The sequence below is a fragment of the Dermacentor andersoni genome, chromosome 3 (assembly GCF_023375885.2).
Source record: "Dermacentor andersoni chromosome 3, qqDerAnde1_hic_scaffold, whole genome shotgun sequence".
Taxonomy (NCBI): Eukaryota; Metazoa; Arthropoda; class Arachnida; order Ixodida; family Ixodidae; genus Dermacentor; species Dermacentor andersoni.
In genome coordinates this window covers 105,851,815-105,874,435 of record NC_092816.1, presented here as the reverse complement: position 1 = coordinate 105,874,435, position 22,621 = coordinate 105,851,815, and the positions used below count along the sequence as shown (strand labels likewise).

The 22,621-nt window shown below is 43.3% G+C and overlaps 1 protein-coding gene across 5 annotated transcripts in view; it reads left to right on the top strand.

The window, feature by feature from the left end:
* Vps13D (vacuolar protein sorting 13D) overlaps nucleotides 1–22,621 on the top strand; it is a 172,267-nt gene that overhangs the window by 6,090 nt on the left and 143,556 nt on the right. For all 5 annotated transcript variants that reach the window (XM_072287274.1, XM_055075303.2, XM_072287273.1 and 2 more), the window contains 7 exons: nucleotides 2,196–2,300; nucleotides 3,840–3,956; nucleotides 7,494–7,625; nucleotides 8,393–8,587; nucleotides 14,687–14,787; nucleotides 17,069–17,240; nucleotides 19,000–19,089. In XM_072287274.1, coding sequence (XP_072143375.1) covers nucleotides 2,196–2,300; nucleotides 3,840–3,956; nucleotides 7,494–7,625; nucleotides 8,393–8,587; nucleotides 14,687–14,787; nucleotides 17,069–17,240; nucleotides 19,000–19,089 — 912 coding nt within the window. The remainder of the gene's footprint in view (nucleotides 1–2,195; nucleotides 2,301–3,839; nucleotides 3,957–7,493; nucleotides 7,626–8,392; nucleotides 8,588–14,686; nucleotides 14,788–17,068; nucleotides 17,241–18,999; nucleotides 19,090–22,621) is intronic.

The following is a 22,621-nucleotide window of genomic DNA, read 5'->3' as shown; positions in this document are numbered from 1 at the left end:
GAGGCTAGTTGCGTGTTCAAGACTAGTCGAAATTAGCGAGACCTGATGGCTACGAAACTGATAAGCAGAATGGCCAAAGTTCACTTCCTACCCAGTTGGCCATGGCCGAGCGTGAGCAGAAAATAGTTGGCTTCTTCCGGAAGTACGCAATTTTATCAATATTCGAAATCAGATTTTTGCATACTTCAATTCAGCCTGTTTATTAAATTGTGTCCACAAATATACACATTAACAGCAGAAAGAAGCGCATTGATCCAGATGCCCTTTTTGATTGATGTCAGCTATTGGCCAGTAGCAGCCGCATATGGGAATCGACTATATGACAAAATATAGTGCCCGAAAAGAGTGAGGAGTGGGCTTATGTTGAAATGGGTGTTTGAGAAACGGGTGGCTTCATGCTCCGCTTGTGAGCTCCACATGCCGCGCATGACTGCGAAATTTGGTTGAGATGTTCACAGTAGTGTGTGCTATCTGCAGACTGCATTTTTTCATCGAGCCCTAGGGGTGGTTCAGGAACCCTTTAATCAAACTAGTCAGTGCTTTAATGATCAGATGCCACAACACAGACTGAATGTCAAGAATGGTTTTGGCAGCCAAATTGCCAAACATTGCGAGGAATGCAGATGCTACTAGTACCATAAGCTCACTCTAACCAAATATCAGCAGAAGAAAAGATAAAACTAAGAGAGAGAGTCAATAGAGGCCTATTACAAGCCTATTATCAAGTGAAGGAGTGAAGCTTGAATCACCATGTAATCTGTGTTCCATCTCAGTAAGGAAATGGTTTTCTTGGGTAACTCTGTGCATGTCTTATAGGTAACATGTGCTTTATTACAGCTCATTTTGTGTGCGCATTTTGTTTGTTTTTATAGCTAGCATGTTTGCTGTGGTTGTGTGACTGTAAGCTGTACATAATGTTTTTCTGAATAAATCTCGGTTGATAGCTTGACACCTGGGCTGCAATTTCGTTGTGATGCCTTTTGCCGTTGCTAATGCCTGTCGACGCTTTTTGTGTTGTGAGTGGGAAAGCGATTCTCTGCCCTGTTACGTTTGGCATATTCGCCGAAGAGTGGAGGCCGGGGTCATTGTGGTATTGGCGTCAAACAGCATTCCACCAAGTACGTGGACACTGAGGTGCTGAAAAAATTGGCTTTCCTACAAGATTCCACATCTCTATTCTTATCAAGCAACTTGCCAGTGATGTCATTGTGAAGCCGTCCCTGAAGGTAAGTCTTATCCAAGGCTTGGGCTAATTGCCGAAAAAGGGGTGCGTACGTATTCAGCAAGTTGCCCAAGGTCGAGCCCATCCAATGCCAAGTGTTGTGTGTCATGCCAACCCATGAAGTCAGTCAAGAAGCGGTTGGGAATATTGGGACGCGGCATTCCCTATGGTGGCTTGTCTTGTTCACCTCTCCCTGTCATCGCATTGGCGATCAGTATGGTGTACTTGCTTCCTCCTTTCCATTAGCATCACAAAGGCAGTGTGGGTGCTTTGTGTTGACCTTCTCCTCGGTGGCGAAGTTTCGTGAGTCTACATGACCACCGGATTGACTGGTTCGGACATGAGCTGTTTTTCTAGCGAGTGATCTGGGGAAGACAAAGCGTTTTTAAGAGACATCCTCTGTGTATGCGGAATGTGCACTTCCAGCATCGTTTAGTGTGCTGCTCCACAATTTTTAGCATGCTCCGAGAACTGTGTATCCGTGTGCTATGATGCAACTTGTGCTGTGCTCGCAAGTCCTGCAAGTATGAGTCTGTCTTTACCTGTAACCAAGTTTGCTTCACCTATGTAAATAAACCCCCTGTTTCGTTCCTCTGACCTCCCGACTTCGTACTCATCATGAAGACGTAACTCCCGTGAAAGTACGGACGACGGCTTATGCCAGCTTAGCCTCCATGTGACACCCCAGTAGTGTCGGCCAGCTACTTGTTTCTAGACACACCGGCGGCGTAGGCTAGAGTGCGACCCTCTATATGACGGCGGACTCCTGAGGTCATGGTACCCAAACCCTACAGCCATGGGTGGAGTGTCAAGCGTGTCCGCTCATGAATGTGAAAAGCACCAAAAGGCATTAGCATTGAAAAAGGCATTGCTTCAAAATAGCGACCTTGTCCTGTCATTTGTGTTCTTTTTCCACATCTGTCATGCGCCATTAAATAGCCTAAAATATGTTTCCCCCCCTTTTTTTTTACAGGCCAGTTACGAATCAAAGCAAGAACCTTCGTACTATGCGTACTCCTATGCAGCATGGTTGACCTGTGGCACGTCTGTTATGACAAATATCATCAAGAACCTGCAGGTGAGCTGCTGCTAGGAATTGAAATGCTCAACTGTTCCTGAAGATGTCTCTTTTTATGCATTAGTTGTAGTGTTCAGTTTTGTATGATTAATTCTGCAAGCCATTTGCGTGTTATCACTAAATATTGTCCAGTGCACTTTGTGGCTGCGTGCATTTATGATGTACACACATATACACAACTGAACCGAATTCATTCAGTGCAGTTGTACTGTGAGGAGAGAGTAGCGGCGTAAGCAGACCGAAAGCTTCAAGTGAGGTGAGGCGCGGTTCTCAGAGGCTGTGTGCACGGTTGACTGTAGTTGCTAGAGAGAGTACCACGTGGCGCGTGTGTGGCGGCGAGAGGGGAAACAAGACGCTGGTGGCATGTAGTGTGTGTTGCGTCTAGTGTGTGCAGAGAGACAGCATGGGGACAGCGGGAGGGAAGAGTCACGGAGTGGGGTAATAGAGTGAATGTTTGCTGCGACAAATGTGTCGGCCTGTCGTCATTTGTAATAGTGCATACCAATCAATACCTAGAGTTTCTATATTTGCTGTTGAAATTTAAGAAGTCAAAGCAAATGGCCTATGTGTTTCTTTTATTGTGCAATAACTGTTTGATGTTTGCATGCTGTCATTGTTCAGTAACTGTGCTGTTACTTGCTCATAGCATTGATAGATTCCACACTGAATTTTTGAAGTAGTGAGTATGAAATGAACATTTTGTTTTAGACAAATTGCCATACAGTTAGTGCACTTATAACAATACTGTTGTTAGCAGTATATCAGATGTAACAATGAGCAGGCAAGGCACTGTAAACTTGTGCATGTGCTGTGGTATAATAAACCGCTTACTAAATGAAATGTTCTCATGGTGCGTTATTGGTTATAACAATTAAATCTGCCTGCTAGGTGCGAAAAGGAAAGGCTTCCCGTTGCGAGAAGCTTATAGCTAGTATATTTGTTCCTTAAGAAAAAGTATGTTTTTGAAAATTCCACAAGTGGCCAGAAAGAGTTGCATGCAGTACACTATTGTATGCACCCATTGCCACAGCAAATTATGTTGTATTTACACCATCTAGACAAAATTTGCCTAATGTTTTTTCTGTTTTAGCTGATAGTCCATTATAGCCGGGTCTGTCAAAAACTGAATTTGTTGCATTGGTAATACAGGTGGACAGAACTAAGTCATAATCCGAAAGTATGTTGTATGCGGATCACTTGAAATGGGCGTGGACTGAAGTTGTCATAGCTACTGTGTCAATGAAAACAAAATTTAGTTGTGTGGCAGATTCCTTAAAAATAATTATATTCAAGCACACTTTATAAGTATGCACTGTGTGGTGGCTACTTGTAAACTGCTGCTGCCTGATTGCCTGAGGTGATAGTTATATCTGCCAAGAAAAACTAATGTTGCTTGTTCTTGTGTTCTACACTTTCTTTTTACTTATTTGCTAACGAACTGATCTTATGCCTTCTTTAGGATGACCGTGTGTCTTTTGTTGAACAGTACAATTGTTGCTTTGACCCTGAAAAGTTTTATTTTTTCTTTCATATCTTTAGTTTAAAATCAAAGACATCCACATAAGGTGTGAAGATGGTTGTACAGATCCTCAAAACCCATTTGCCTGTGGCATCACCATCCAGACTCTGTCATCACAAGCAGCTGCGGCAGATGAGGTCAGTGCGATTACTGTATCTGCTAATGCTCTTGAAAACAACCTCCAAAACTTGCATATTTCAGGTCAGCGTCTTTCCTGTCTTGTAAACCCATTTTTCTAGGGTATTTTATCTGCAGTGCCTGAATGACCTTCTTTATTGCTTTAGGGCCTCAGTCATGTCCGGACATTTAGGATGACCAAGTACAGTGCATAAAAACTGTAATGAATTTCGAAGTATATCTTGGACAGCCTAAAAAAGTAGTTGCGGATGGGCTCAACAGGGAAGCAAATGAGTGCTTGGTAAATAGCTGTGCTAATACACATAAGGACGAAAAAATACGAGGTGTGTTCAAAAAGAAACCGAACTTTTGAAATAGCGCGCCAACTGGCAGAGGGAGCGCGCTGCGGCTACTGAACGCATGTAGCGGCAGGTTTAGACAACAAACTGCCATTTGCCATGTTTCGCTCTGAGTGTTAGTTAGCGAGCTACAGCTGCTGAAGTGAGCACATGAACAAACTGTTCTTCGGATTAGTGCCAAAGTGACAGTGAAGGACTCGGAAGAACAGCGTGTGTCTCTGAAGTTCTGCTACAAACTTGGGAAAACTTTCACAGAGACATTTCAGTTGCTTAGCCAAGCATACGGGGAGGACTGTATGAGTTGCACGCAGTGCTATGATTGGTTCAAGTTTTTGGAACATGGAAGAATGTCGGTCGGTGACGATCCTAAGCCTGGACGACGTTTCACATCCACAGATGATGACCACGTCGAGAGAGTTCGAACTGTGATTCGTGGAAATCGTCGTTTGACTGTTCGAGAAGTCGCTGATGAAGTGGGTATCAACGTAGGATCATTTCATGAAATTTTGAGAAACTTGGGATGCATCGTGTCAGTGCAAAATTCGTGCCGCGTTTGTTGACTGACAAACAGAAGCAGACCCATGTTGAAATCAGCCAGGAACCGCTTGCCGCTGCCAACGACGATGAAAACTTTCTTAAGAACATCATAACAGGTGATGAGACATGGGTTTATGGCTATGATGTTGAAACGAAAGTGCAGTCATCGCAGTGGGTGGCCAAAGGTTCTCCTTGTTCAAAAAAAGCACGCATGAGTCGGTCAAAAATGAAGGTGATGTTGGATGTGTTTTTTGACCGCAAAGGCATCGTTTATCAGGAATTTGTGCCACATGGTCAGACGGTAAACAAAGAAGTTTACCAGGGAATCCTAGCACGTTGGAGAGATTCTGTGCACAGTAAGAGGCCTGAATTGTGGGAAAATCAGGCTTGAATGTTGCATCATGACAATGCCCCGGCTCACGCGTGGCTCCTTGTCCGCAGCTACTTAGCAAAACACCACACTCCTGTTGTGCCCCACTCACCATATTCTTCGGACCTAGCCCCAGCAGACTTTTTTCTATTCCCCAAGCTGAAAACCACCTTGAAAGGACATCGTTTCAAAACTGTAGAGGAGATCCAGGACAATGCGAGAAGAGACCTGTGCACCATTCCAGAAGGTGTGTTCTAGGAGGCTTTCCAAAATTAAAGAAAAGATGGGAAGAGTGCATTGCCAGTAGAGGGGACTACTTTGAAGGGGACAGCACTTAAAATGCTGTACCATAAGCTGTAATGGTGTTATAGCAAAAGTTCGGTTTCTTTTTGAACACGCCTCGTATGGCTCACAACGTAAGTGTCCTCAACTGTGTTAGTGGTGCTGTTTGCCAAATATGAACATCCACCAACTTGCCCGAGTTTTCCTACTATTGCAAATGAATGCCTGAGAAAGTGTAAAGCCCTTTTGATACAAGGTGACTTAGCGGTCATAGGATGGTAACAAAAAGGAAAGAAATAACTTATGTTGCACAATTGGTGCTAAAGTATTTGTATGAAAAAAAAAAAAACACAAGTTACTAAAGAGCGTTACAGTTTATTGCAAACATTTTAACACATACGCAATAAGAAGACATTGAGAATTAACTGAAACATGCGATCAAATTAAATGCAATCAAACAAGAAGGCAAGTTTTGCAAGCATTAGCTCACTGTGAACTTTATGTTTAAGCTGGGAATTTACTAGGAGATGACAAATATGTAGCCAAATGTTTAAAGAATAGACTAGTGCGTTTTTGTTCAACCAGGTACGCAATTATAGGGTGGTGATAAAGTCGAGAGTATGACGGAAGCCCGTCTGGTCGGGATGATGCATACTTAAAAGGATGAGGTCTGGACACCTACCAAAAATGGTTTAAAATAGTTATTTACGTTACGGCTCCCGTGGGGGAGCCGAAACGTAAATAACTATTTTAAACCATTTTTGGTCGGTGTCCAGACCTCATCCTTTTAAGGGTGGTGATGAGGTGAGTGACTTGGTGGTTTAGTTTCTGAGTGCCATAATTTGTCCATATTGATTGCATTTACTGGATACTACTGTCTAATAGGTCCTGGTGACCCTGTAGAATCACATGAAAGCTCATGCAATCTCTTTTTCTGGTAATGCCTAACTTCTCAGTCACTAATGGTGATGAAAGCATTGATGCCTCAACATATTTGACGTCACAGCCTAACCACTGTGGGGATGCGCGACTCACACGCGTCCCCTGATATGTTGTTTTCTCGCACAGCGCGTATCCTGTAATAATTTTTTTTAATTAACTCATTTGCCACTGTATACACCTTAGTTAAATATTTGTTCATTGCTTTCACTGCATTACTTATTTGACCCCTCTAGATATTTCAGCTATAAATTGGTGAATTTATCAATAAAAGCATGAAGTGTTCGTGAAGTTGGGGTTAATTACAACTGCTCACTTTTGCAAAATGACTTCACGCATTGTCTTAGACTTAGGCACCTTCTTTTATTTTTACCGAAATCAATTCATAAAACATGGGTAGTTAAGCATTCGGTGAAGTAGTTTACTTAATTTTTATGTTATGGTCAATGAGCAAACAACTAAGAATCTGACAAGAAAATTCGGGGGAAAGGGGGAGAGATAAATCGTAATAACATATTGGATAGGCCCACATGACGCCACGAAATCGACTTGTATCTATAAATTCGGACATGCTTAACTACAACTGTGCATGGTGCCTCATTTTCGTGATATTTTTTCAAGTTAATTTTCTTGTGAAAAAAGAAAAAGAAAGCAATGAAAACAACAGTGGTCCTCAGTTGTATTGCACGATACTCTAGCAAACCTGTTTCTCCCAAAGAAACCAAATGCACACAAAATTTTTTCTTTTTACTTTTGGAATCTGTTTGAACATGTGTGAACCTGTCCAGAAATCACTGGACCACTTTCTACTGTTATATTTTTTGCTCTGTTTTATAGTGCTACGTTCTATAGCTTTTCTCTCACTTTTTCTTTTTAAATATTAGTCAGAAAGTATATTATTATGCATAGAATTGCAGTCTAATCATTGGTGCTTGAGAGATGAGAACATGCATATTTGTTAAAGAGGTTAGTTATCTGCTTGTGGATGCAATTTTTTTGGTGTCACTGTTTTCTTTCCCCTAACAGTCAGTGGCATTTTCACACTTTTCTTACTCTTTAAATTGTTATAGGCTGCCGCACAGGAGTCTGCATCTGGGGCTGCAGATGACGTTGCCCACCAGTCGGTACAGCTCAGTGGTTTCGCAGTCTACTGGGACAGTGACGTGACCCTTCTGGGAAGCCTGGACATCCCCGCAGTGGCTGTAGGTTGAACTTCCCATTCTCCCGCACATGTGGAGTACGAATGCAGTGTGGGCAATTCACTGCTTCGAGGCAACATGGAGTCATGCATCTAGCACTCGGGCAGTGCCTGATGTGGCTTTGTGCATTAAATGCTGTGTGCATATGGGTTGACCATGCTTAGGGGAGGCACCTTATTTGTATTCTAGCAGTGACAGCAACCTAAATGTTTTTATTTACTCTTTCTAATTTCAGTAACCTTTAGCCAAGTTAGGTTTATTTTAAAAGAAAGGTGCCACTGTAGATGCATTTTTTTCTTCTCTCGAACAAGTGGGGCACTTGCATTTTTTGATCCTTTTATCACCAACATTCTTTCTGTCTGATGGCTACTTTTTTTACTCATATTGCAAAGTCTGATCAGTTGTATGTTGTTACAGAATACTCTGCTGCTGTTGTTTTATTAAAAACAATGCACGCACTCGGCTTACTAACATCAAATGCAGTTAAAAAAGAAAAGTGCTCTGTGGTAACCTTGGCTGGTGCTAGCCTGCCTTGAAAGTATGGGCACCTTTACACTTGAGACCTAGTTAGGGTACATGCTTGTTCTGGTTGTAGTTGTGAGTTACACCTTTTGGAAGGGACAGCACAGAAGCGCCTGTGCTTCGGCGTTGAATGAGAACTGCATTCAATCCATCGTGCCTGCTATTTGTCAGCAGAAAAAAAACTTGTGGTACCTTATTTGCCCGCAGGCTGTGACAGCGCCAGTGTTTTGATGGTGTTACGCATGCAGGAAGCCATGAAGAAGCATCAAACGCATGCGCTGAGCACTGCACGGACTGTGAGGCCACACTCGTACCTGCTGGCCACCACCAGCTTCCAGGCACAGATCTCGCGGAACTGCTCACCACAGCCACTTAGGGTCCGGTCAAAGCCACGACTTACGTGCAACCTGCAGCTGGACAAGTTTAGCATCACCCTAAATGAGGTGCGTGCTTACATATATAGAGGGTGCTGCTTTCATTGTTAGGATTTATGAGATTCTTAGATGCTTTGAGAGTGGTACAAAATTAAAAAGGACACAGTGCAAACAAAACAAACGTTAAGATCTGAATGATGTGCCGCATAACGAATGGAAATGAAGAAGAAAACACAGTTTGATGCAGCAATATGTAAGGACTAGCATAACATGTTGCTTCTTGCACACTTGGTAAAATCTTCGGGTTCTCGTTGGACTACTGAAGTGGAGCATTGCCATATTTACTTGGAAGATAGGACAAACATGAATGCAGGTCGACTGCTGTATGTTGAACTTGCCGAGAAATAAAGAAATGATAATAATTAATATATCGGTTGACCCATATTTTTTTAGAAAAACAAGAAACTTTAAGCATGGCACATCGTAAGCTCAGCTACTAAATCTCGCTAGTTGATGCCACAAGTTGCATCCTCGTTGGATACTTTGCAGGTGTACTCGACAACCCAAATGTTGTTGTCCTCAGTGACATCGAGTATGTTGGATATGTAGCGTTTCTATAAGCCAGCCTGGATAATTTCCAGACTGGCTTTACGGTAGGTACAAAGGAGGAACTTTATTATTATTAACTCGGTAGTCTTGCTAGCTCTGTACCTGAATACAGTAGACTTCTGTTAATTTGACTCTGGTTAATTCGATTTTTCGGTCAAGTCGATCTAGACCAAAGGTCCAGGCCAGCGCCCACACATTTCTATGGGCCCAAAGTTCCGTTATTTCAATATCAAAATTGGCCTTTGCTACATAAATTGAAATTGACAAGTCAGCTTCGTTGCAATATAGCCGTGTTATGCGCTGAATCATACGAAATATAGAAAGGGGCCGCTGTCACGGGAAATAGTACGCATTTCTTAATTATACAGGTGCACATGTACTGTATACCGAGCACCGAGAAGCCTAAGTTTACTGGCATGCCTTCAGAGCTTTTGATAGACCCCCGCTCTTTCGTTGGCTTTAAACGTCCCCTCAACTTGAGGATTTTTTCATCTTACCGCCTTCTTTCTTGCTAGCTTTCCCAAAATACAGATGGTTTTTGTATGCTTCTTGGTGCTCGGCGCATGCGTGCGTATATTGAGGAACGCCTACTAAGTCCCATGAACGGTCTTGTATATGAGATACTCATTTTGGGCGAAACGAGGGCTCAAATCGCTATCAGCAATGTCAGAAACACTTCGGAATGGCTGCCACTATGCTTATTAGGCGTCTACGTGCTTGCATTGTGACCAGAGATGGCGCATGTGCGTGTGTAAATCAGGAACACTTCCCTTAAGAGGAAGCTTTAGCTTGGATGCTCCTATCTAAATACATGTAAAAGGAGAATTTGTTTTTCTTGGCAACCACTGCACCAAATTTGATGAGGTTTGTTGCATTTAACAGAACAACTTAAAATCTAGTGACTGCTCATTTGGAATTTTCATTTTAGGTTGTCAATTTTTTATAAAAAGTTAGCAATAATCGAAAATTTTCAATAAACGATACTATCAAATTTACAACTCTATAACACAACAATGGAAAATAATATCACAATTTCGTGAATTGCACCTAACAGTACATCTAAAGTGGACAAAGTTGGTGTGTTACACCTGAATCCTGAAAAATTTATTAATATGGAAATAGTTTTTGCAGAACCCTTGTACATAACGTACCCGCCATGGTTGCTCAGTGGCTATGGTGTTAGGCTGCTGAGCACGAGGTCGCGGGATCGAATCCTGGCCACGGCGGCCGCATTTCGATGGGGGCGAAATGCGAAAACACCTGTGTACTTAAATTTAGGTGCACGTTAAAGAACCCCAGGTGGTCGAAATTTCCGGAGTCCTCCACTACGGCGTGCCTGATAATCATAAAGTGGTTTCGGCACGTAAAATACCATAATTTATTTTTTTATTTAACCCTTGTACAGAACGTAACAAATTCATGCAAACTATAAATTGACTTATCGTTTACAGAACAGCGATATCTGTTCTTGATTCAGGGCTATTAGTTTGTAAACTTCGTGCTTCTATTTTTCTTGAGCTTTCAAAATTTTGGACACTCTTTCAACAACAAAAAAAAAACTCAGTCCCTAAATAGAAAATTTTGCTTCCAACAGTCACTAGAATTTAACTTTCTCTTTCAAATGCAGCAAATTTCATTAAAATCAGTCAAAGGGTTATCTTAGAAAAGTATTTGTGTTTTACAAGTATTTGAATAAGCCGCGTCGGAGTTGAGCTCGAGCTAAAGCTTCAACAGTGGCAGCTTTCCCTGATTGGTAGGCTTCACCGTTGAACATGGCTGTAGTGCGGCGACGCTAACTTTAAAGGCGAATGCTACCAAGTGAATCAGTGTCGTGTTTCGGCGTTTTTTCTGTTTTTATTGCGAAAGCGATACTGCTCGCACTTTCGGCCCATCGGTGGTCGTGGCGCCTCCTTACACAGCTGCGCGTCACGTGACTATGTGACGTCACGCCAGACCGAGAGACGGGGCCCCAGCTCGCGGCATCGATAGTGGAGGCGAAGCCTTGCGCGCCGCTGCTGCGGCGCTACCGAGAGAGGACGCTCGCTGGTGTGACGTCATGCTAGGAGGATAAATGGGGCTACAGCTCGGCTCCTCGCAGTGGTCGGCGCGCTGCCTTGCGCTATGTCGGAGGATGTATAGCCATAAGTTTAACAAAGGGCAACCATGTCCACACCATCAGCCGAACCAAGGCGCAGCCAAGGGTATTGCTTTCGCAATCTTCCAGGCTTAACCAAGCTAAGCCTTCAGCCAAATTTTGTTTAATTCAACCAGTTTCGTCAGTTCCGTCAGGATCGAATTAACGGAAGTCGACTGTATTATAGGTCAACATTCTTTGGTCACAAATATAGGTCGATAGCTCATTTTGGGTAGTTTCTCCAAAAGAAGAAAAAAAGAAGCGTCAGTCTATTTTTGAATAAGTACAGTATTATGCCATGTACAAATGCTTAGCATTGTACTGTGAAATAATCAGATGACCTCCTTAAGTGACACTTCTACTGTTCAAGGCAGAAGGTGTCTCATTCATACCTGACCACGCACTCTACCTCCGACCCCTCCAATATTGCCTTTAACAGCCACCATTTCTCAAAGACTCATTGTTGTTTGCTGTAATCTGGTTGCATTAGGATCTTCGAAATATACTAAGTATTTTTTTGTTTTTAGGTGTAGGTCCTCACTTTGTGTTTGTGGCTGTACATATGCAAATACAGTAGACTTCTGTTAATTGAACTCCGGTTAATTAGATTTCTTGATTAATTCAATCCCTATCGAATGTCCCAGCCAGTGCCTATGCTTCTATGGGCCAAAAATTTATTTCGATCGTAAAATTGGCCTTTGCCGGATAATTTGAACTTGACCAGTAAGCAAACATGTGGCTGGCCCCTATGCTGACCTCAGTAGTGTTCCCTTTAGTGGCAGAGTCTGTCTCAGTGGAGCTTAGGGGGCAGTGAATGCAATGAACACACATCATAGCCCATCAAAAATGCCTATTTTCAGCTCACCCTAGGGAGATTTTCAAGCAAAAATGCTACCTCACAATGACTGATTGTGGTATTTACTCAATTACAATGGGCGCTTTATGTTTTCCAAGGAAAGTGCACCAAGAATTGCCGGCGCGATGCAATTTAGTACGAAACCAAAACCTTTTTGTGGCATTTGTATTATGAAACATGATTTTACGGTGCAAATTTAGAGAAGACTCAACGAGATACACAGTACAAATGCCGAACATCAACTTATCTTTACTGTGCAACAATACGGAAGGATGACAGAAAAACATTGCTACTGCACACTTTATCTAACATTTTCACACACTTTGCACATGCAAATGAGACAACATTTTGTTCAGATAGACCTCTTCTTCTTTTGGAAAAGGTAATAGACATAGTGCTGATACAAAATTAGCTTTCTTTATTATGCAATAAGCCTCGTAAAATCACTTTGATTCTGCATCTTAGAGGTCCCAAAAATATGAGTTTCAGTGAGCGCTGGAGTACACAGACTACTCTTACGGTGGTCAGCTAGGTACCACGTTGCTGCTAAAGCCTGCAACCGATGTGTGATGCTTCCTCAAACTGTCGTTGATGCACCTGCTGGTTTGGCCAACGTAGCACTTGCCGCAGGAAAGTGAAATGCCACTCCTGTCTGGCAATGTATCATCACGCCTGTGCAGTAACTGCTGCTTCTGTGTCATTGTGCAGTAAAGATCAGTTGTGTTCAGCATTTGTCCTGTGTATCTTGCCGTGTCCCATATAAACTTGTGCCGTAAAACCATGTTTCATTATACAGGGCACTTCGCTGTAAACTTAACGCAGCGTGCCACTCGCAATAGAACCAAGACAGAACTATTCCTTTGCTGTACTGGTAATTTCATTTTAGCGGCGTTTGTTAAAGAGGTATTTGATTCTACTACTCATTACCAACTAACCCACCTTAACGTCTCGAGAGTCTTTGTATGCTACACTGCATAACACGGATGTATTGCGGCGAAGCTAATGTTGGAAGCCTTGAAAACATTGTTCAACAAATATTAGACCCTTGCCCATTTTTTGTGTTAAAAAATCGGAGGCACATTAGATTTGTACTTTGTTTAGAAGTGGTGTTGCCATTTCTACTTCGGACGCACAGAAAATGGGTGCGCGTTTGATTCGAGGGTGTTTTAAACTCTGGCAAATACTGCCAAATGAATTGTTGGTGTCTTCTGGCATTTTTTCTGCATCTTGTTTAATCCGACCCTCTGGATAGTTCAGTCAATTTCATTGGCCCCATTAGGGTTGAATTAACAGAAGTGGACTGTACAGTAAAAGCTTAATTGAAAGTCCACGTACCATGGAAAAGCTTAAATAAGATGATTTCTTAATTACTCAAAAGAAGTAGAGAAATAACCCAGGAAAAGAAGGGCAAAACTGCGTGGCACAAGCATGTCATGTTTATTTTTCGTGTAGCAGGACTACTCGAAGTAATCATTGATGCGGTATTGCCTGTTACAGTAGTTTGCTGCACCAAGTGTCATGATTTATAGCCCAGTAATCATGCTCAGCGTCTCACAGTTACCGCTGCTACACTCAACAAAGCCGCGGACGACATTCAGGGACTTGATAGCTGTCGTTAAAGCGGGCATGTGAGAGGGCGTGTAAGGCTGTGCCAGTGGGCCCTGCCATCGCCTACTGGCAATGGCAGGGCCCACTGTTGGTTACGTAGTCTTCCACATTAGCTTACAAATGTCTGCATGTCTGCGTTTATGTTCAAGTGGTTGGCAAAGCCTAGTCGGCCTAGTCCGTCACGATCTTTGTGCACTAGCGAAAATGTTGACAACACATGCGGCACAGCTGATATTTACTCGGGGAAAACCAGAAACAGAAAAGCAAGAGCACCACTTTTATTGATGATGATTACACTCCAACTTGCTCCTTTGCAGTGCGTGGAAATGCATAAAATTTAAGCTCACTGCCACACAGTGTAGGCAGTTCACACAGCTAGCACTTGCTGGCACTTGCTCTTCTCTAGCGCTGGCTCAATCGGTGGTGTCCAATCCTTAGTACCAGTTACGGCTCTCTCGGATCTGATCTCAAAAGTCATGAATTTATGTACTGCAAGCGCCAGAAGCAGTTAACGATAAACACATCATGGCCATCATTATTCTGACATCACATCCGAGCTATGTGAAGGGGGAAGCGTGTCACTGCAAGCCAGTCGCTGAGGCCACAGCCAGAAACTATGAATAATCCGGATAAATGCATGCAGACTTTTCAAATTGTTTGGTATAATTCACATTGAAAATTACAGGACTATGCAATTTCTACAAATTAACCAAATTTTCAAACAAACCAAGATTGAGTTCTCCAGGTTTTACTGTATACGTAATATTTTCACCTGTGTGACAGCATCTTGTTTTCTTGTCAAGAGTCTGAGGCATCCCACCTTGAAAGGGCTTCTTTTCATTTTTTTGTGTGTGCAGTTCTTTAGATTGCAATTTTATAGCATTGTGGTTTATATGTCCCAGCAAGGCTCTGTCCATACTGTGGAAGCAGTGTTTTAGTTTCTCGTTCATGTTTCATGCAGGAACAATACCGACAGATGGTGTTTTGCTTCAAAGAACTGGAGAGGGTCAATGTGTCCTGGAAGTACAGACGGTGGCGACCGTCTGTCGGGATCAGTGGAAAGTGAGTTGTGGTTCAAGCATGCTTGAGCACGTGATCTTAAAAACTAATATATGGTAGAAAATAGGACTGTATACACCAAGTCGTGCCTGCCTTTTCATTTTTTAAATGTTGGTGTACGATAATTTCGTAAATCTGATTTGCTGGATTTTTTTGTCACAGTAGATAAAAACTGGGAGCTCAGGTCTACACAGTGGTTGTGCTTGTGGGCTATTTCTGTATGGACACTAATGTCTCTGTTAAACACACCGCCTGCTGTGAGGTGGTACATAGTGATCTCTTCGCACTTTCGCTGCTAAACTGATAAAGGATGATGGGCAAACATGATATTGCATTGATGCCACTTCGGAGTTAAGAAGGATGTGCCAAATGGTGCCAGAAGGTAATTCTTATCTCAGCCTTCTATGCTTCAAAAGTTGTAGCCAAAAATACTGCTGGGCAGCCTTTGTTTTGTCATGAGTATTTTTTCTGGGCACAGTGGTTTGTATTCTATTGGTAGTGAAATGCAAGAACACTTGTGAACATACAGTGTTTATCCGTAAAGTAATGAGGCTGGGTCTGATAAAAAGACTTTATGGATCCGATCAGTACATGTTATTAAAATTTTTCAAATTAATCCTTTTGGGTGTAAGTACACTGCTGCCAATGCGATTCCCACACTACAAAGGCTCCCTTGAAGTCAACTGCCATAACCTCTTTCAGAGACTCTGTGACAGCCCGTTGTATGGCGGGAACATAGTTGAAATGGTGACCTTTCATGCTTCTCTTGAGCTTTGGGAACAGGAAAAAGTCTGTCGGGCTCACATCATGACTGTACGGTGGCTGCGGCAAGGTTGCAATGCCTATCCGGCCAGGTAGGCAGTCACTACAAAGGCAGTGTGGGCTGGAGCGTTGTCGTGGTGGAGTTTCCAGTGATCGGCAATCTCCGGTTATTTCCGTTTGATGGCTCTGTGAATTCTTTGTGGACCACCCCATGCTTGTCAAAAAAGACAATGAACATTGTCTTTACCTTGGACTTGGTCATTCTCGCTATCTTGGGGCACAGAGAGTTCGCTGTATGCCACTCCGAACTTTAGCGCTTGGTTTTGGGGTCGTACTGAAACATCCATGATTTTTCGCCGGTTATTACGCTGGCTAAAAAGTCCCGTCCACTTTCTGACTGCACCAGCATCTCACGAGAAACGTCAACTCATCTTTTTTTTTTTGTTCATCACTCAACATTTTTTGCACTAATTTCAAACGTTCCGCATATTCTAATGTTTAGAAATAATTTCGTGAAATCTTGGTTAGCACATGTTGAAGTCTTCCGCGATTAATCTGATACTAAAACAACGGTCGGAGCCCAGGAGATTTTTTACTTTGCCCACATTTTTGTCCAAACCACTTGTTGAAGGGTGTCCTGATCGCTCCTTGTCTTCAGCGGTCTCTTGTCCGTTCTTGAACTCACTGCTGCTCCTGTGAACGCTACATTTGTGACGTTTTCTGCCGTGAAAAAAACTTGAAAACAGCTCTTGTGCCACTTTAAACACTGCGTCATAGCTCAGATGCGACTGCCGCCCGGTGCATTACTTAGCTTTGAACCCCTCACCACAAATCCCACCTCTGGGGACCGTGTTAGTGGCGACTACAGCGCCGCATGGCAGGCAGTCTCATTACATTATGGAAAAACCCTGTACAGTGCTCAACGATTGGAGCATGATACTCAGACAGCATGGTGGCCTGCACTCTTTATGCCACCGTTGAATACTGGGAACATTGAGCTGAGGCATTTTTTTTTGTGTCACATGAAAACAAGTCATTTTGATGCATCGTGATGCAATTGGGTCCCCTCAGCGCTCACCGGTGGCACAAGGATCACCAGCCGCCATACTGTTTGAGTATCACATTTCAATCTCTGAGCACTGTACACCTAGGGGTACTTTAAAAGAACCCCAGTGTTCAAAATTAATCTGGAGCCCTCCACTATAACATCTCATAAACCAAGTAAAACTCCATGAGTATTACTAGCTTCTTTGTTCATCGTTTTGAAGTTGAACCATGCTGTTTAATCAAAATGTTGTAGTGAGAATTCATTTGTTGGAAACGAGCTTCTTTCTCTGACTTCATGCATTTCTAGTTGCCTTGTCTGCACACTATAAAACTTTGTAGCACTAGTGCTGTCCTCTCCAATGTAGTTTCACTGGTGCATTCATGTCTTCTCCGCAGATGTCTAGAAGTGACTGCATTAATACGACCTCTAGGTCAACAAAGTTGTTATTGTCTTGGTGCTTCTTTTTCTACACAGTACAAGCCTGTGGTGGCAGTTTGCCTCGCACGCCCATGTTCATCATCTGACCAAGAAGCGCAGCCAAGCCACTTGGGCATTTGCTCTTCAGCGTGCCAAGGATGTGAAAAGATACGTTGATGTCTACTACTGCCATCTTGCTAAGCCGGAGTGCCTCACCACTGAAATGCAGGCAAGTGGTTATATGCTCGTGCACATGGTGTGCCACTGTCACCGCACAGACCACAAGTCCTTGCTCTTTCGTATTGCTACTTGGCCATGTCCTGTTGAGTAAATCAGTTCTCAAGTGATCACTGAAGCTAAGCAATGCTGGCATTTCATTCTTTTGAAAGAAAATCATGCACAGTGCTGGTGGCAAGTGCTTGCCTTAGATTACTGTGTGAATATAAGGCGAGCTTTTTTTCATGGAATACTTACCCTCGAAGTCATTCCCTCCCTCCCTTTTATGCGAGGCTGATAGGTTCTGTTCCCGATTTGATATGGCAGCAGTAGCGCCACGTTTTCGGGGATACGAATTTTAAATGGCAGCGCAAACTGTACCAACTAATTTGGGAGGTGAGGCAATACCATATCTTTGCATGTATAACCTGTACCAAGAATCTTTTCATGTATAACCTGTACCAAGAATTAGAAAAATTTAACATTAAAGGCAGAATTCAGGTTATGTTTGCGAATTTCACCTTGAGGTGTGGCTTTCTGGTATTGCGGCTTGCACTGCTGTAAAGCCACACCTCAAGGGCATATTCTCACCAATTTAGTTTCATTATCTCCTAGGGAACTCCAGGAGATAATTGGTTCCCCTAGGGAGCACCCTCCTTATGTCTAAGCTCCCTTAGCCCCTTTTACATGGTCGCCATTTTTCGTTTTAGCTGTGTTAATAATTCAGTATTTTGGGCAATCCCTGCTGAGTCTGAATATTCTGTCAGCTACTCTTCCATGTAATTCCATGGTTTCCGTCTGTTCTGGTCAGTAATTCTACTCTTAGTGTTTCTTTTTAGGTTGATGGTACATTTGAGCCGTACTCTAATGGCACTTAGTGGCATCCTTCATCTATGGCACCTAATGGAATCTTTCATTTATGGATGAAGTTGTGTTCTGAGAACAGTGTGGGGCTCTCAAACGTGCTTTTGGGATACTGGAAAGACAACACAGTAGTGCAGACAATCACAAGGGTGTTTATTATGCCTTTTATACACCAGTTTATAGCCGGCCGAATTATTCTCGATAGAACATGCCGATATGTGCGCGACAAATCTGTGTAGTCCGACTCACCGCGACTAGATATCGAGCGAATAAGTTCGCCCCACGCTGGACATCAAGGTCTGGTCGTTCATGTATATGGTCATGCAAACAGTGGCGCGCTTGAACACTTGTGTTCATGCATGTGCATTCCGGTGTCCCGCTCCTAGGCCTTCCACAGGCCGGTCTCGCGAAGCGGGTTGGTGCACGCACGGAACGTCCGCATTGCTCGCCAACCCCAAGCCAAAGAGGAAGAGGCTACTCCGTGTTGCGACCGACTAATCCCACCGTTAGGTGGCATGCCACCTTATGCCATCTCTTGTAATGCGCTGCAACCAGACCGAGTGCTGCTGACACTAAGCCATGCGGAGAAGCTGGATTACAGGAGATGTGAGAGCCATGCGGGGAAAACAACATCAGGGGATGCGTGAGAGTCGAGTGTCCCCACAACAGCTGCAGGTTTTCTTGGTAGAATTGTGCTAAATTCAGGAGAGTACCATTCTGATGTTTCATGATGCTCTACCCCTCCCTTGAAACTTTCGGATTTCTGCATAACTCTAATTTAATTTTGACTGATTCTACAGGTATCAAATTTCTGTGCCTGACCATTTGGCTTGTTCTTTAAGTGTGAAAAGCACAGATGATTCACCATTTTCGTGACTTTTATACGTCTTTTGTTTTCTTCATGCCAGAAAGAGAAAAATGCACTGGAACAACAACTGGAGTTTGAAACCCTGCTGTCTCTTCGGGAACTAGTGATACAGAAAGTACGCAGAGAACAGGTAACCGATTTGCATTGGCCCCTTTCTTGATGCTGCGCTTCCTTAGGTCTTGGGCATAATGTGTTTTTATTTATTTGGTCATGCTGATGCTTTGTAGGAGGAGCTAGCTAGAGTTTCATGGGTAGTACAGTTGTGCTAATTGCACCAAAGTGCTATTTTTGGCTTGCTGGACCAGGCTGTGCCAAAACCATAAAAATATCTTGTATTGTGCTTGAGCTGCTCTGGAACACTGAGTGCAACTACCATGGGTTTGTGTACATATCACATTTAGAGGAAAGTGGTAGTTATGTTTTGTTAATAGCCAGGGTTTTGTTAACTTCGTCCTCTGGATATCATGAGTATAGCCACACTCATCGAGTATTGCAACCTTACGACACCCGCGACCCTTGTTCATGTTTAGTAGGGGGCTTATGAGTTGTATATCTTCATACTTAATCTGCAAGACCCAATGCAGCATGGCTCAGCCATCCTGCATTGGGAGATACCTGTCATTGAATGTGTTTATATTAATTGTGTGTGCTTGTTACCATTATTATGGCCTGAGTACACTCTCTAAGATGTAAATGCGAAGCCTTTGAATGCGCTGCTCATCGCTTGCGAAGGAACACTGTAGCAGTGCACAAGTCGTATTGTAGTCTAAGGACATTTGTCTTAAAGTCATTTTAAGAGCCCATCTTGTAAGAATGTTACGGCTTTTGCCAGATACTACTATTTTCTCGCCTGGTGCACGAAATGCCATCACTGAGGGGACCGCAAAAGATTTGAAAATTATGGGAACTCCTTTAATGAAAAGCTACACTGCAATCCACTAGTTAATGCATCACAACTGCATTGAACGCCCTTTTATTAGAGGTTTTGCGGCCAATCTGTTGGTTATGTGGCGGCCCCAATGTCTGTGCCATCAAGCCATAAAGATATGTTTAACGTAAAAGCGCAAATGGAAGGGAGCAAAGTGCTTCAACATGTTTGCGCTGATCAAGGCTGATAATGCTTGAAAGAGTTTGCGCTGGAAACCTTACTGGGTTGATAACATACAGCGAATGCTAGCCGTGGTAAGGCATTTGTCGGTGATGCCGATAAAGGGATTCCGTACTGCCGGTGCAGCAGCAAACACATCCAGTCATTCATGGCAAAAATGCCAAAGCGCTCCATGGCAGCCACATCCATGGGGGAACGGTGTGCTTGTAAATTAACAAAATCATCATTAATGGTTAAAAATACTCTGGTTTACAAATAATTTTTGGTAAATCATGTTTCGAATTATTGGAAGAATGCCTGCAGTGTGTAAAGCAACCATCTAGCCAAACACGAGCAGAGCTGCAGGTATACTGTCATATAGAGTCGAACCTCGATATATTGAACAGCACAGTGATCGCGAAATAGTTCGATATAACCAGAATTCGATATATGAAATCACGTGAAACACGCGTCAGAAACTTCTGCAAATCAATCAATGAGCCAAGGGCATGATCGGGGATGATTGTTCGGAGCGCATGTTTGGTTGTGCAGCGCACAATTGGCCTACGCCGCACCGACTTCGTCCACCAGGAGTGCGTGGTCCATTGCACCACATGCAATTGGCGTAGGCCGTGCCGACTTTGTCAGCCGTGCTAAGTCGGTGTGGTCTAGGCCAATCGCGTGCTCCGAGCAACGATCCTTGATCGTGTCCCAATCGTGGCGCAGTAAATACTTGAAGCTTCACACATAGTGTTTATTTATTTGGCTGAAAGTACTGCAGTAGTGTAGCCTGCTTATTATTGGAAGCTGCGTGCTTAAACACAAAGTCCTCAACATACCGTAGTCTAAATGATTCACAAGTGATAGGCCGGTGCCCTCTATTGTGCCGCAGTAGTGGTGTAGAAGGGCCAAAGCAGCTGCAGCCTCAGTTGAAGTCGGGGAGTGCAGCAACATCAGCGCTTGCGGGATCAACCTCGGCAGCGTCTTCGTTTGGCTGCTACTTCTACTGCGATCTCTCTGTCCGTCAATCAAAGCATTTCGAAACACTGTTGATAACAAAGTATTAAGTGGCATCTCCCAAGGTGTCGATGAGTGAGCACAGTGAGCGCGCGCTGTCGCGTGTCTTTGCGGATCCAAACCGCCAGTTCTCCAAGGCATCCAGGTGCTCCACGTAGTTCAGCGGAAAGTTCCTTGCGAAAATGAAGCTCCGGAGGGACTGAACCATCTGCCAGGCCTCTTGTGAGGACAACGTTGAGGCAGCCTGCCCTACTGCGTCATTGCTGCTGATGTTGCTATCTGATGCAAGCACGTTCGTGATGATTGATAACATTGGTTAGAAGCACTTAGTTTCCAAATCTATAGCCATGTGCTTTCGTTTCACCCGCAATGTCGTGCATTGCCGATGATCAGCAGGCAGATCAACCATCTTTCATTTTGGCGGCGAGTCAAACAAGGCTGAGAAACCACATGGCGAGGAACGATTTTGCCGCAACCAACAAAGACGAAAGCGAGTGAGTAAGCTGTTTGCAGAACTGTGCTGAATGAGAAGCCAGCGAGCAACATGCGAGCAGCGCAGTTGGTGTGGTCCATTCGTGTTTGGGGGGGTGGAAGGGTGGTGGGAGAGAAGTGCACGGAAAAGGCTGGAAAATGAGCGCGCGGCTGCTGTTGGAGCACTGGGCCATCATTAGTGGCGCGAATTTCTCGTTTTCTTTCTTTCTTTTTTTTTCAAAGATTTCGCATTTCACTACCTTTTGGCTCGGACACCCAGCAGCCAAACTTTATTATTATAACCGATAATGCGGCTTAGAGGCATTGTAGTAAGCGGGTTATTTCATCATCGAAAACCTACAAAAGTTGATGGTGCAGCAGCTTCTCATCGACATGTTGTTAAAACCGGTAGGTTCAATTGTATCAATACTCGTCATTGATAAGTGTGGCTGAAACGTCGCTAAAAAAGTGAATATGTAGTGCTGGTTATGAAATAAAATATTTGTCTACTGCATGGGGAGAGAAAAAGATCTACTTGTGGAAATTTGTGTTAGAATAATTGTGAGGGTAAGCTTATGAGAACTACATGTAGGAGGTGCTTTATTGAAAATGAAGTAGGGCAGACTGTCATTGATAAGCAGCAGAAAGCATAATTATGCTGCACTATAATTATAATGATTCGAAGTTTCAAAACGCAGAAAGCAAATTTTTTTTTCCAGAGAAAGCAGACACTTATGAGAAACTAAGGTTTTACCACCGAAATATTGTCACATAGTAGTGATGGTGAAAAAAGCAGCAAAACTGTGAATGATAAAACTAGTGTTTTATTGGGCGAGCCTGTGCCCTCAAAAACAGGCTACACTTAAAGAACAATGATAACGGCAAACACAGTCGACAATCGTCGAAAATCTGATGAGCGGGTCAAGCCCGTAGGCTTTTGTAAATGAGCGATCGAAGGTTCCAGAGTACCGTATTTACTCGCATAATGAACACACTTTCTTTCCCGAAAAATACGCGCAAAGTTGGCGGGTGCGTTCATTATGCGGGGTAAAATTTTGAGCAAACTTTTTTTTTTTTGTGGCCATCT